At 43.0% G+C, this 14,306-nt stretch overlaps 1 protein-coding gene across 1 annotated transcript in view; it reads right to left on the bottom strand.

Moving 5' to 3' along the window:
• Positions 1–9,085, bottom strand: part of CRYBG1 (crystallin beta-gamma domain containing 1) — a 185,933-nt gene extending 176,848 nt beyond the window's left edge. The window contains exon 1 of the mRNA XM_040474289.1: positions 8,874–9,085. Coding sequence (XP_040330223.1) covers positions 8,874–9,046 — 173 coding nt within the window. The 5' untranslated portion in view covers positions 9,047–9,085. The remainder of the gene's footprint in view (positions 1–8,873) is intronic.
• Between the last annotated feature and the right edge of the window lie 5,221 nt (positions 9,086–14,306).

The raw sequence follows: 14,306 nt of genomic DNA, 5'->3' as shown, positions 1-14,306 counted from the left end.
TACTTAACATAAAAATTGTCTAGTACCAAAATTAACTTGATTTCCAATATATATTACAATTTCTTCTTGTGAAACCAAAGGCCTAAATATACTCATTGTGGGAATATAAAGGAGGCAGCATCAACCACAGTGATTTCAATTTGCAGTGATTAACCTCAGGACTCAAGACCACCAGGTGAAGAATCCCAGCCCCAGATCTTATGAGCTCTGTGACGCTGACTAAATTACCATACCCTCGTGTGCCTCATTTTTCCTCAAAATGGGACAGTAATAGTACCTACCTCCCAGGGATGTTATTAATTAATTGCAGTGAGTTAATATTTGTAAAGTGCTTAGAACAGGGTCTAATATATACCACGTATGTTAAATAAACTGCATCTTTTAGCCAAATCTTTTTTTTTTAATTTTTTTTCAACGTTTATTTATTTTTGGGACAGAGAGAGACAGAGCATGAACGGGGGAGGGGCAGAGAGAGAGGGAGACACAGAATCGGAAACAGGCTCCAGGCTCTGAACCATCAGCCCAGAGCCCGACGCGGGGCTCGAACTCACAGACCGTGAGATCGTGACCTGGCTGAAGTCGGACGCTTAACCGACCGCGCCACCCAGGCGCCCCTCTTTTAGCCAAATCTTGATGGAAGACAATGTTTTCACAGACATGGTCTGAAGTTGTTATTATAATCCAATGCTCCCTCTCATTTCTTATTTTATTTGGCATATGTTATTTTGTCTCTTGACTCCAGTCACAAGATTAAAGAACATCCAACTAAAGAATCCAAAGAACTATCAGGAGCTTATGCCACTCATTCACTAATTTGAAAAAGATGAGAAGGTGTATTATGTATGGTGTCTTTACATAACTATTAGCCAAATCTCTTGTACAAGCTGTTGATACTAACTTCAGGATGCCATAACCCTAATTTCTAATAAATGAGATTCAGTTAGGGTTGTTGGTTTGAAATGGCACACAACAATGCTAAATACAGCCAACACCCACTTTCTTCACCACAGAATATTTTGCCAAGCTTAACAGCAACTTACTTTTACTTGTTTAGTTGCCATCTATGGGAAGGCAAAAAACAAAAGGCACTTGTTAATTCTGTGTTTCATTTTTCTGAGTTAGCTACAGGTCCAGCCAGTACTTGTCTGTCTATAACTTGTTGGTGAGAGGAGCTAGGGACACCACAATGGACTTTGGATTCTCTGAGTCACTTGTACGTCCTTGGGGTCTCCTGGCACTTTGTCAAAATGTTCCCTTGTTATGAAGGGTCTCTGGTATTGCTTCATTTCCACTGAACAGGCCCATCCAGGAGATGTGCAGTGCCGTAAAGACAGCACAAAGCAAGTACTCATTCTCTAGAATAAGACTTTTCATAAATCTGAATCCTTGGAGGTATTATGATGAGGCATTTGAGTCAGCCCAATGCAGCTGTATTCTAAGGGAGCTACAAATGGCTTTTCTTACCACCCCCCACACGTGTCAGACATTCATATACACTTTATCTTGAAAACTTACTTTGGGATAAGATATTGAATTCACATTTCAATTCCATCTTCGGAAAAAGCTGAGAATTCATTTTTCTGAAGTGAATATGTGGAAAGACAGCTGTTGGATGTGCCAGGCAATTTAGTATGAAAATAAAGATATTGTGTGTGTGTGTGTGTGTGTGTGTGTGTGTGTGTGTGTGTGTGTGTGTGTTTTAAGGAAGAACACCTGCTTTGAGAAAACAGGCAATGCTGGACTCTCCTTGAAAGAGACTCCAGAATCTCTTGACAAAGACTGAGTAGACACCAGGTTAGCTCTTTGGATCTGTAAATCTATCTAAAGAATGTTAAGAACCACTTATTTTCAGTCTATAATTTTAGAATGTCAACATCATGTTTACTTATAATTTCAGCCAAGGTTTCAAATGAATATGTCACATTTCAAGCCCAATCTTTCTTCCTAGATGTCAAAATATGACAGAAGAGCTGAAATAATACAGTCTCAGGCTCTAGATATTTTAAGGAACTGGAGAAAATTATTTAAGCATAATCCGGAATACATGATTCTCTTTGTCTTAAATGCTACTATGAAGATAAAAGTTTCCATGAGCACTGGGTATAGTTTAAGATGATTATAACCTCAAGAAGATTTGGAGCCTCTGATGATCTTCATATCAGAGGGAAAAAATTGTCATTAATTATTCAATATGAGTAAAACATCTTCATCAGAGAAAAAAATTTCTGCTTCTTCAAATTTCTGATCCTTCTTCTGACCTCAGGACATTTGATTAAATCTTATTTTAAAACTTATTTTTGACAGAGAGAGAAAGCTGGGAAGGGGCAGAGAGAGAGAGGGGGAGAGAATCCTAAGCAGGCTCTGCACTGTCAGCAAAGAGCCCAACATGGGGCTCAATCTCAAAACTATGAGATCATGACCTGAGCTGAAATCGAGTTGGACACTCAACCGACTGAGCCACTCACTTGCCCCTAAATCTTCTATTTCTGCCCTTCATGCATCACCATATGCTACTTTATTCATTTTCATCTCTATGCTCCATTCTCCACTAGTGTGCAAGTTTCTTAGGAACCATGACCACTTCTGATTTCATTGTTCTATTTCGCAGTACCTGATATAGAATAAGTGCTCTGTAAGTGTTTGTTGGTCATAAGAAACTTCTCTAGAATTTGATTGGTAAACATTTCAATAAGAAGATACAAAAAGGGGCACCTGGGTGGCTCAGTTGGTTAAGCGGTGGACTCTTGATCGCGGCTCAGGCCATGGTCTCACGGTTCATGGGATTGAGCCCATGTCAGGCTCTGTGCTGACAGCATGGAGCCTGCTGGGGATTCTCTCTACCTCTCTCTCTGCCCCTTCCCGGCATGTGCACACACACACTCTTGCACTCTCTCTAAATAAATAAAAATTTTAAAAATTATCATTTGATTTAAAAAAAAAAAAGAAGATGCAGAAGGGAATTTGTGCCAGAGAATAATCTATCATTAATGCTAGAAAAATGATTTCATGAACAGAATCTGTAAATCTTTTGTACAGTAAGTACAACATGAAATGGAGATTAAGCATTATTTGATAAAAATTTCAAGGTAAACAGAAATACATGCAATTCAAGATTCAAACTGTCTTACCAGAAATCATTGTTTTAAATAAATAGATCAACTTTTTCTGCATGGACATCCCTGAAACACACTGACCCCTTAGGTGAACTCAACTTTAAGACAGACATGTGTTTTTCATATTCATAGTAAGATGGGCATTTTGAATGAATATTTGGAGTTAGAAAATGAATTTCAATATCTAGTATGTTTGCTGCATTGCTTTAATCACAGACGAATAGTAAAGCAGTGATTTACTGTCTTGTCCTTCCAAATAAGATTTATAACTAAAAGCTAAAAAAGAAAAAGGAAGTGAACCCAAGCCCAGCAGTTCTAAAGGTCTCCAAGAGCATGTACATCACTTACATATGGACTAAGAAGATCATGACTGAAAGTATAGAAATGGATAAAGTACTACAACAACAGAGAGAAGGCGGAAAGAGTTAGTCTATACTGAACTCTGATGCCAAAATCACTTCAGGAGAAACTCCTCTAACTTCAAGTATAAAGTTCACCTTTTGCTTCCTCACTCAGAGGTATTAAGACTTTTAAGTCACCGAATGCATAAAGGGCCACTCTTTTATAGACTAACAGGCACATCCAGATATCCAAAGGTACTTCAGGGCTTGACAGACCTAGTTACAACTCCTGGGCCTCTTAAGTTGCTTGACTCTACTTACAGTGTGAAAACAGATCTGCTAACGCTGCCTCCATTGCTCTGAAGACAAGAATCACAGCCATCATGGCCCCTGTCGCTCTAGCTTCTACCACCTTTCATCTGTCCAGCACCTGCCTTGGGCTAGGCCCTGTGCCCTGTTTTACATGTATGATATCTAATCCTCTGAAAGCCCCATAAGGGAAGTGCTGGCATCTCCATTTCACAGGTGAGGAAGCTGAGGCTTCAGGAAACCTGGATCCAAATGGCAGAGGCAGACTTGAAACAGTCTGTCCAACACCACAGTCTCTGCCTTTTCCACTGCAGAGCTACTATTTTTAAGATATATATTTTAGGGGCGCCTGGGTGGCGCAGTCGGTTAAGCGTCCGACTTCAGCCAGGTCACGATCTCGCGGTCCGTGAGTTCGAGCCCCGCGTCAGGCTCTGGGCTGATGGCTCGGAGCCTGCAGCCTGTTTCCGATTCTGTGTCTCCCTCTCTCTCTGCCCCTCCCCCGTTCATGCTCTGTCTCTCTCTGTCCCAAAAATAAATAAAAAAGGTTGAAAAAAAATTTAAAAAGAAAGATATATATTTAAAAAAAAATTATTTTTATTTTTCAGAGAGAGTGGGGCAGGGGAAAGGAGCAGAGGGAGAGAAAATCTCAAGCAGGCTCAATGCTGAGTGTGGAGCCCTACACAGGGCTCGATCCCACAATCCTGGGATCGTGACCTGAGCCGAAATCAACAGTGGGACACTCAATCGACTGAGCCACCCAGGCGCCCCTCAGAGCTACTATTTATTGGGCATCTATTCTCTTCCAGGCACCATGCCAGTTGCTGAAAATATATTAAGTCTCAAAAACAATGCTCAGAGTTAGGTTGCAGATCATGACACTGAAGTTAGACCAGAGAAGTAACTTCCCAAGAAGCTCACAGCTAGTAAATGACGGAGCTCAAATTTAAATTCCCGGCTCATCAGTGGTGAAATAAAACCTATAATTTCAAATTCTTGCCTTTGGCATAAGCTAAATAAGAAAAGTAACCCAGTAAATTAACCGGTTTAGATATAACATTGGATAAAACCGAACCAAACTAGCCATGTCCTTTATGTTAGAAAATAATTAAACCTGTTTAGAGTCCTAAACACCAACCCAGCCATAAAAGACTGAAAACTAGAATCCACTTTAAGTCATGAAGACTAACACTCTACAGTTCTGGAGTGCTTTCAAATAACGTTTTAAATAATTGTTCCTTTTCTGAAGGAATCAAACATCACTTTATCCTCACAACATTCTAGTGATATATCAGGAAATAAGTTGTTTTCTCTCCAGAGAAGGGAAAGGTCCATTGAAGTACAGAAAAATGGGACTGTGTACTATCCAGAAACTTGAGCCTGCAAACCCTGACTTGGAGGTAGGTCTGTGCCCACCCAGTGAGGATGCTCTGCCCTCAGGCACTGGCTGCATTTTTCCTCCAAAGGAAATGAGGTCTGCAGATTTTCAGAGGATTACGAGGCTCCCCACCACTTGAGTTTGGCTCTTTGGCAGACAGCATTAATGCTTGCTTCTAGGTTTGGGGTTCAATTTAGTTTAAGGGTAATCATTTTCACTTCACTGCATTGACCTTTAGCTAGGAGATAAATAAAGGAAATTATAGAAGGAAGCACCATTTCCATCATATAGCAGAAAATAAACACATAAAATTACTACAGACAAGGAGGTATAGGCAAGATAGTAGTTAGAAAAAAGAGAAACAACCTTCCATTTACTGAGTGCTGAAGATGTGCCACTCACTGTTCTGAGCACTTGACATGTATCAACTTGTTCATTTTTATAACAACTCTTATTATGCCCCTTTTATGGATGACAAAACCAAGGCACAACTTGCCCAGGATGACATGGCTGTTACACTAAGTAGATGAACGGGGATTTAAACCCAGATAGAGAATCCACACGCTGAACAAACTGTTTAAAAAATGGAGTATAATTCCAAACTTGATAAACACGTGCCACTAATGGCTACTAAGGTTAAGTCCTGCCACAGGTCGCCACACCTTATCCATATCCTCTCCACTGGACCTTTTAAGGCAAGACAATAATGGACTAGACAGGGGATGGGCTGCCCAGGAGCAGGAGGGCAACAGCTCTATTTCTGTGAAAAAGAACATATTAACAGGGGCGCCTGGGTGGCTCAGCCGATTAAGTGGCCGACTTCATCTCAGGTCATGATCTCGCGGTCCGTGAGTTCGAGCCCCGCGTCGGGCTCTGTGCTGAGCGCTCAGAGCCTGGAGCCTGTTTCAGATTCTGTGTCTCCCTCTCTCTGACCCTCCCCCGTTCATGTTCTGTCTCTCTCTGTCTCAAAAATAAATAAACGTTAAAAAAAAATTAAAAAAAAAGAACATATTAACATGTTTTACCAAAAACGAGCTGAAAAAAAAGGGTGAATTTTAGGAAGAGAGGCAGCGATGTTCAAATTATTTGACATTAAAGAAAATGACCGTCATTGGTTTTTAGAACATCTACACTAAAAGCTGAAAATATTGGCAGAATACAGAAATCTGACCACAATAGACTTTAAACCTTCTTTGGAGTGGTAAGCTCTTCCGGGAAGGGAAGCATTTTTTTCCCCCACCCAACCTTATTTTTTTCTATTTCTTCCACTAAGATCTTGGCATTTATAATGATGATGATGATGACGATGATGATTTTACATTTACTGAGTTTCTACTTTGTATCCAGAAGTGTGATAAAAGTTTCACATTTAAAACATAAACTCATCTGACACAACAGCTTTCCATAATCACTATTGATATTTTTCCATTTTCTGAATGAAGACACTGAGACTCAGAAAGGTGAAGCGACTTGCACAAAGTCACACAGCCAGGATACAAATTCATTCTTGTTTGCTCTAAAAGCCCATAATAGTAATCATATATGTCCAGCAAAAACATGCGGCCACCTGACTGTCCCATCCCTATACAGAGACAAAGGCCACAGTGAGCACTGCACGATTCGCTGCGTTCCACCACCTCAAGTCCTGGACAGAAGTGAATGGATGTGGTCCAGACGGCTCAAGAGAGCCACGCTGGCCAAGACTGACCAGAAACCTAAGTGTGCCTTAGACTAGAAACAGGTACACTCTCTCAGAAGTAAATACAATATTTATGGAGATGATCTAACTAGGAAAACATCCCAAAGACAGACCAGTATGTTTAGTTTGGGGAACATTTGTTAGTACAAAGTTCATCACAGCTCTGAGGGAAAGAATAAAGCGCTTCGAGACTGAATGAAAATACAAGCTACTTGAGAAGAGAAGCAAAAGCTCCTATTTTAAGTTTTTGTCTAAAATGGATTTGCATTTGAAAATATTGTCCATGGCTGTGTATGATTCCATTTTGATAGACAGGAAATGATGGGAACATGTCAGAGGGAAAAAACCATCAAGGAAATGTTTGAAGTATCTATGGAGGTAATTGGAAAAACACTACAATGATGGGTACATCGTTATTAAGTAACATTTTTTCTAAAGAAATTTCAATTCGACGGGGCGCCTGGGTGGCTCAGTCGGTTAAGCGTCCGACTTCAGCTCAGGTCACGATCTCACAGTCCGTGAGTTCGAGCCCCACGTCGGGCTCTGGGCTGATGGCTCGGAGCCTGGAGCCTGCTTCCGGTTCTGTGTCTCCCTCTCTCTCTGCCCCTCCCCCGTTCATGCTCTGTCTCTCTCTGTCCCAAAAATAAATAAACGTTGAAAAAAAATTAAAAAAAGAAAGAAATTTCAATTCGTAAGTGAGCACAGGAAGTCTTTGAATAAAGAAAAATATGTTCTATGACAACGAATTGTCACCGTGGATGCTAAAAATATGAGCAAAAATAAAATGCCTTCTCTCTCAGCACTCCTCTCCCATCCCCTCCCTCACACATACTCAGAACATCCTGAACCACTTGGACTTCTCAGCAAGTGCCATGGTCTTCCCAGTGTTGGTGATGCTTGTAGTGCATCCTCAGCCTGGAAGTCGTGGCTCCTCCCCTTTTCTGCCTGATTAAACTACTCAGCCTTCCTCCTCTGGGAAGCCTTCCTGGGTCCCCTCTTCTGAGCTAACATCTATCCTAGGATTCATCCCACTGTTTACTTGTCATTCTCCACAAGAGACTAAGAATCCTTTGATTACAGAGATCACTCTCATTGCTTTTTATATCCCAGCACTTAGTTAAGGCGCCCAACACAGTTTTACTAAGCCAATAAAAACACATTGCAAAGTTAAGACTCTTTTAGAAATGAAAGGAAACTATATCTAAAATGCGAATTTTGCACTGTTTTATTCTGGCCCTCATAGTTCCTAAGGGTGTACTTAAAAAATACGCACAGCAGGATTTACTGGATATTGCCAACTGTCCTTCATTAAAACTATTTTATACCCCCAAACCACAGAAACATATTGGTGTTTCAAACAGATTATTGTTCAACGAATGGATCAATTCAAATAGTATAACAGTAATCATACAAAGTGTTGATTAAAATTTAAAGAGCATAGTGGCAGTTATATTTTAAATAACTAGGTGCTGCCTAGAGCTGCCTAGTTCTGACACTGATTCCAATGGGGACAAGCCATTCACCTTTTGGTTTCAGGTTCTCCACCCATAAAAATGGGGATAATATCACTGCCACTTCCTCCTCCTTTCAGGTCCTATGAGGCCAATGGAGGTCTGTAAGAGTGGAGATCTTCACTATTAATAAAGGCACCATTATCAAGGTTCCTATTCACTCAGGTGGCAATAATCCTTCACTACCGCACCCCTTCTTAGCAGGTTAATAAAGTCTTTTCTTGCATAAAGTCTTTGCCAATCAAAACAAAAGGCACATGGGTGGGCACAAGTTCCTCTCGCTGGTGCTTGGTGTGAGCCAGAAGCCACGAGGAACCGGAGGCCACGAGGACCCCGCAGAGGCCGCGTCTGTGCCCCTCTGGGCCCCGTTACACCCCTGCCGGGTGAAACGGACTCTGGGCCTTTCCTCCGCTCCGGGTGGGGAAGAGCGCGGCTGCCGGAGACGACTCGTGTCATGGGTCATCATAGCCCGGAGTAGCTTGGGGGAAAGGTCGTGCGACTCTAGGGCGCGGGAGAGGAGCTTACCTGGCTTCGCAGAGAGGCGCCGGGGGCGGGTGTGGAACGAACACCCCACAGTCCGACGGCGGAGGCTGCTGCTTCTTCTTGGAGCGCCAGATATGGAAAGGGGTGTGCTTCTTGGGGGTCCTGGACGGACCGGACTCCGCGTGGTCGCCCCGAGGTGGCGGCGACAGTGGCATCTTCTTGTCCGCCTCCTCCGCCGCCCGGCCCTTGTGGAAGAACATACCTGGGCCCCAGCTCGCCCGCCTTTCCTAGCGCGCCGTCGGACCCCGCCCCCTCGTCGCCGGTGCGGGGGACGGCAGAGGGTTAGAGGACGAGGACCGAGCAGCGCGCGAGCAGCCCGGCAGCCCGAGCCCTCCGGGCTCAGGCGACTGCTCGGCCGCGGCACAGCGCCCCCACGCGGCGAGGGCGGTACCCGGCGCGAACCCAGGTGCGGCGCGCGCGGTGGGAGCCACAGGTGGAGTCGACACGCCCCCTGTTCCCACCCTGGGGACGCCCGGCAGCCGTGGAGCAGCGACACCTGCTGGACTCCCTGGGAACTACCTCTCCTGACACGGCATCGCCGGCTCTGGGCTGGGAGCCAGAGCTGGGTCGGATTTCGACGGCGCCCCTGGTACGCGGGCCATCCGTCGCCTGCGGAATTGTTGGCCACTTGCGGCCTGTGTCAGGCTGGCGGGATGAGTGGCTTACCCAGGAGCCCCGCCTGAAGAAGGATGGGAGAGGTGCATCCCGTGGCCGGGCCACCCGGCAATTAGGACTGTTCCACTGTGACCTTTGGGTGGCTTGGGCAATGTCACATGTTGGCTGGCTTCCGTTCTTTTTTTGTAAACACGCGTGCCAACTCCTCTCCTCTCCCTTCAAGAGTCTAGGTAATTAATTTGTATTTGCATCTCATAAATCGCAAAAGGATAAAAAACAGAAGGGAATCGGGTATATTCCCCAGTTCCCAAAGGGCTCCCTCGCGGTGAATTAAATGCCAGCCCCATGAGGTTGTCATTATCTGCTTTACTGTTAATGGCTTTTCTTTTCTTAACCTCACAATTGTGCTTAAATAGCAAAGAACTGATGTTTAAGCAAAGGAAGCGCATGAGCAATTATTAGGGGGCATTATTAGAGTATAAAGAGCTCAAGAACCAAGCAGTGCTGCTTAAAACTTAAATGCAGTTCCAGTTGTCCCTCTTATACTTCAATACCTTCTTTTCTCTTTACGGACCCAACTCATTCACTCCCTCCTTCATTCATTCACTCATTCATTCAAGGAACATTTATTTTTATTTAGGTTTTAAATACATTCTTACCAAGAAACAACCTACATACGGTAAAGCAAACGCACAGATCGTAAGTATATAGCTCAAATGTTTACATATTATGTGGTTGGGGGTGTAAACTGGTTTTAGTGAAGGACAGTTAACCTTGTCTCAGAAAATCCTTCTGTGTGTGGCTTTTAGATATACCATTATAAAAATATAGAGTATTTCCAAAACTTCAGAAGTCTCTTCTGTCACCTTCCAGTGCCTTAGTGTCTGTCTTACTTCTGCAAAAGATAACCATCCTTCTAAACTTCATCACCAGAGGTTAATTTTGCCTCTTCTGGAAGTTCATATAAGTGGCATCACAATATGTACTTTTCTTGTGTCCAATTTCTTTTGCTCAGTATTAGTCTATAAGAATCATCCATATTGTTGCATGTAGTTTTTCATTTTGAATAAAAAATATTGTGCACTATTCTGTGATATGAATAGACCACAATTAATGTATCCAATCTGTGGTTGGGCATTTAAGTTGTTTGGGACTATTATGAATAAAGCTGATATAACATAAGCACTTTTGGGGGGATATATATCTAAGAGTTCAATCTCTGTGTTACAGGGTATGCAAATGTGAACATGTGTAAATTTTTTTGCTAATGCTCAACATTACTAAAGTTTGCCAAGTAATTTTCCAAAAAGGTTGTCAGTTTATATTCCTTTCAGCAATGTTTGAAATTTACAGTTTTTCCACATTTTCATTAACACCTAATATTATCAATCCTTTTTATTTTGGCCATTCTGATGAGGGCGTAGTGGTTTCTCATTGCAATTTAAATTTATGTTTCCTCAAAAAACATTTATTGAGTTTATTTCATGCTGATTAAATGCCCAGCCCTGACTTGGCATGAGTTGAGTGAGACTGACAGGTACACAGATGACATACATCAAAAGGAAAGAGAATTAGCAGAGGAATGTACAAAGCATTACGGGAGTTTGGAAACATTACTAACACAGCCTGGGAGTCTGGGAGGGAGGAAGAGGAGTGGTCGGCCGAGATTTATTATAAAAATGGTCCTTGAATTGATACTTAAAGGGCAAAGGGAACAGCAAGGAAAGGGGAAGAGAAGGAAAGAAGGAAGAAAGGGAAAGGGAAGCAAAGGGGGAGAAGGGAAGAGGGAAAAAGAGGAAATCTCAGGCACAGTTGATCAAATATTTTCAAGTTCAGAGATTCCGTCTTTTATTCCTGACTCCCCCAAACAGCATTCTTCAAGCCACTCCCCCTTTGAGCCACCAGTTCCAGATTTGGTGGAACCAAATTTTGGTTAACACACTGTGCACAATGCATGCACATTATTTATTTATATACCTGTGTCTCATAGTAGCCTGAGAGAAACTTAAGGACATTTCTCATTTATTTTTGTATTTTCAGCACATAAATGCTCATTAATTGAAATACTCAAATAAATTGGTACACTAACTTAATTGGATACTTAGAATGTTTCAGGCACAGTTCTTTTAGATTGTACACTTTGTTGTTTTCTTTTCTTTTTTTTCTTCAGGAGAGAGAGTGGGGGAAGGGGCAGAGAGAGAGGGAGAGCGAGAGAATCCCAAGCAGGCTCCAGGAGAGGCTTGAGCTCACGAACCGTGAGATGACTTGAGCTGAAATCAAGAATTGGACACTTAACTGACTGAGCCACCCAGGCGCCCCTAGACTGTACACTTTGAAAAAAGCAAAGATCCCGTGTGTCTTTTTCACTGTAATCTCTCCAATGACCAGCACAGTGCGTGGCACGGAGTAGGCACTCGATGTATAATTTTAGTTGAATCATTAAGAAATCAGGTCTATGCATAGAAGCATAACATACAGTACTCATGATGAATCTAATCAGGGAAGCAAGCACCTTCATACTATACAACTTGATTAAATAAATTGCAACTTGCACAATAAAAACGCGGTAAGTGTTCTGACCAAAGTGCTTCACTGTTTTTCAGTCCTTGAGAAACAGATCTACTTAGGCTTGTTTGGGCGACGAATTAATTTATCCCAGCATTTAGGTGGCTCACGGGATATCCCACAGAGCCAGAGAGCCAGACCCTGAAACCCAGCCATGGCCAGCCACCACAGAGAGCCGGTCTAGCAACACTGCTCTCCCCTCTCAGCACAAGGAGCTTCACACAGGCAGTGCTGTTCCTATCGCCCCAAGAATCAAAGGCCTGTTCCAATCACTCTCGATAGACGATCAGCCTCCCTCCCCCCCCCCCCCCCACTTACACATGTACTGTGAAAGGAGTAAGAGTTTCTAAAAGAAGAGTTTTATGAAGGCATATCTGATGTGGGGGAGTCTGGGTCATTTAACAGCTTCCTAGCTGCAAGGGAAATTAAAGTTTTCTGGGTTTTACTTCAGAGAGATGAAATTCACGTGGCTGAAAATCTGCCAAACGTAGCACATCCCATAGCACATAACACAGTCCAGGCCCCCAAAAGCATGAAAGATGGTCACTGCCAGAGGAAAGGGCAAAAGGCTATGGGAACACAGAAGTGACTAACTCTGTATGGCTCAGGGAAGTCATTAGCAAGGAGGTGACTGGTTTATGAGCTGTGCTGATGAATAAGAATTTACCAGATGGAGAAGGAAGGGCTGGCAATCCAGGAAGAGTAAACAACATGGGCCAAGTCCCAGGATTGTGAAAGGGCGTGCGTTGTTGGTGGGGAGTAGTGAGAAGCTTAGTGAGGTTGGGGGGAAGGAGGATGGGGTGGGGCAGGGTGGCAGGAGATGACGGTGGAATTAGGTGGGGCCAGATGGCTAAGCACTCGTTAAGCCATGCTTTTAAGGAATTAGCTTTCAGGCAATAGGGACTGAGGATACATTTTTAAGTCGAGGAGTGACATAAACAAATTTGGGTTTTATAAAGTGTACCCTGAATGGAGTGGAGCAGGGTGAAACTAACTGAGGAAGACCAGGTAGGAAGTTGCTACAAGAGGTCAGGTGAGGGCGATAGGAGCCCACGCCAAAGCAGTCGGGTGGGAATCGAGAGGAGGGTCCGTGTAGGAGATGGAATCACTAGGAATTGTGATGAACAAAGAAGGAGAAGCAGTCACGGATGACTATGAAATTAGGTTTCCAGGTTAGGTAAACGGACGGAGGTGAAACCATTAACTAAAAAACAGTAAAACGGGAGAAAGAGTAGGTCATGAAAATAAATTTGGTTTTGAACATATTGAGGCTGAAGTGCTTGGTGGCTATATGAGTAGAGATTTCTAAGAACTCATTGAAAAAGATGGTTCTGGAGGTCACAGGTCGGAGCTACGCGTCATTGAACAGGTGGGAGTTGATGCCATGAAATTGAATAAGACCACCCAGGGCAAATGTGTAGAACAAGGAGGAACAAGGTCAAAACTCTGAATAATGCTAACATTTAACTAACACTAACATTAAGACGTAGGAGGATATCTGGCACAGAGTGTATCCCTTTGGCAAGGTCATGTTGTTTCTGTCTTTAGGATTTTACTGAATAGACAGAGGTGGGGTCCTCTTATCTATCTTATAATGCCCTTCACACTCCTCTCCCTCTATCCAGCAATTGGAGGTCCATCTCTAATCTCCTCTCATCCTCCAAGAGGCCAACTCCCTCTAACCTACAGCGATTATTTTTTTCTTTCTCTAGACTTCTGTTACGCTTTCTATCTGAATTTAAGTTGACATTATGGTAGATTGTAAAAATGCCCACAATTCTCCACTCTTTCCATAAAGAAGCAGGGTCTCTTTTCTCACTCCCTAAATCTGGGTTGGCTGTGCCTTATTTTGGTAAATGAAACATTAGCACAAGTAATGCAAGGAGTACTTGAAAAGATCTTGCACACTGGGCTTACCTCCTTGCTTCTCTTGGAATCTTACTGCTATATGAACATGCCTAGATTAGCCTGCTAGATGATAAGAGATGCGTGGCCAAGTCACCCCCATCACTCCCTTCTAACAGAGAGCCACCTGTCACAAATGTGAGTGAGACCATTTGGGATCAGCCAGTCCCATTTAAATCACCAACTGGTCATTGACACATGGAAGAGACTATGAGAGATTAGTGGAAGCTGTCCCAGATCAGAACTGCCCAGCAGAATCATGAGCTAACCAAATGGTTGTTTTAAGCCACTAGGTGTTGTTGTTGTTTGTCTAAAAATATTTGTTTGTTG

The sequence above is a fragment of the Herpailurus yagouaroundi genome, unplaced genomic scaffold, assembly GCF_014898765.1.
Source record: "Herpailurus yagouaroundi ecotype Mexico unplaced genomic scaffold, PumYag 139, whole genome shotgun sequence".
NCBI lineage: Eukaryota > Metazoa > Chordata > Mammalia > Carnivora > Felidae > Herpailurus > Herpailurus yagouaroundi.
This window is presented reverse-complemented; position numbering and strand designations above follow the sequence as displayed.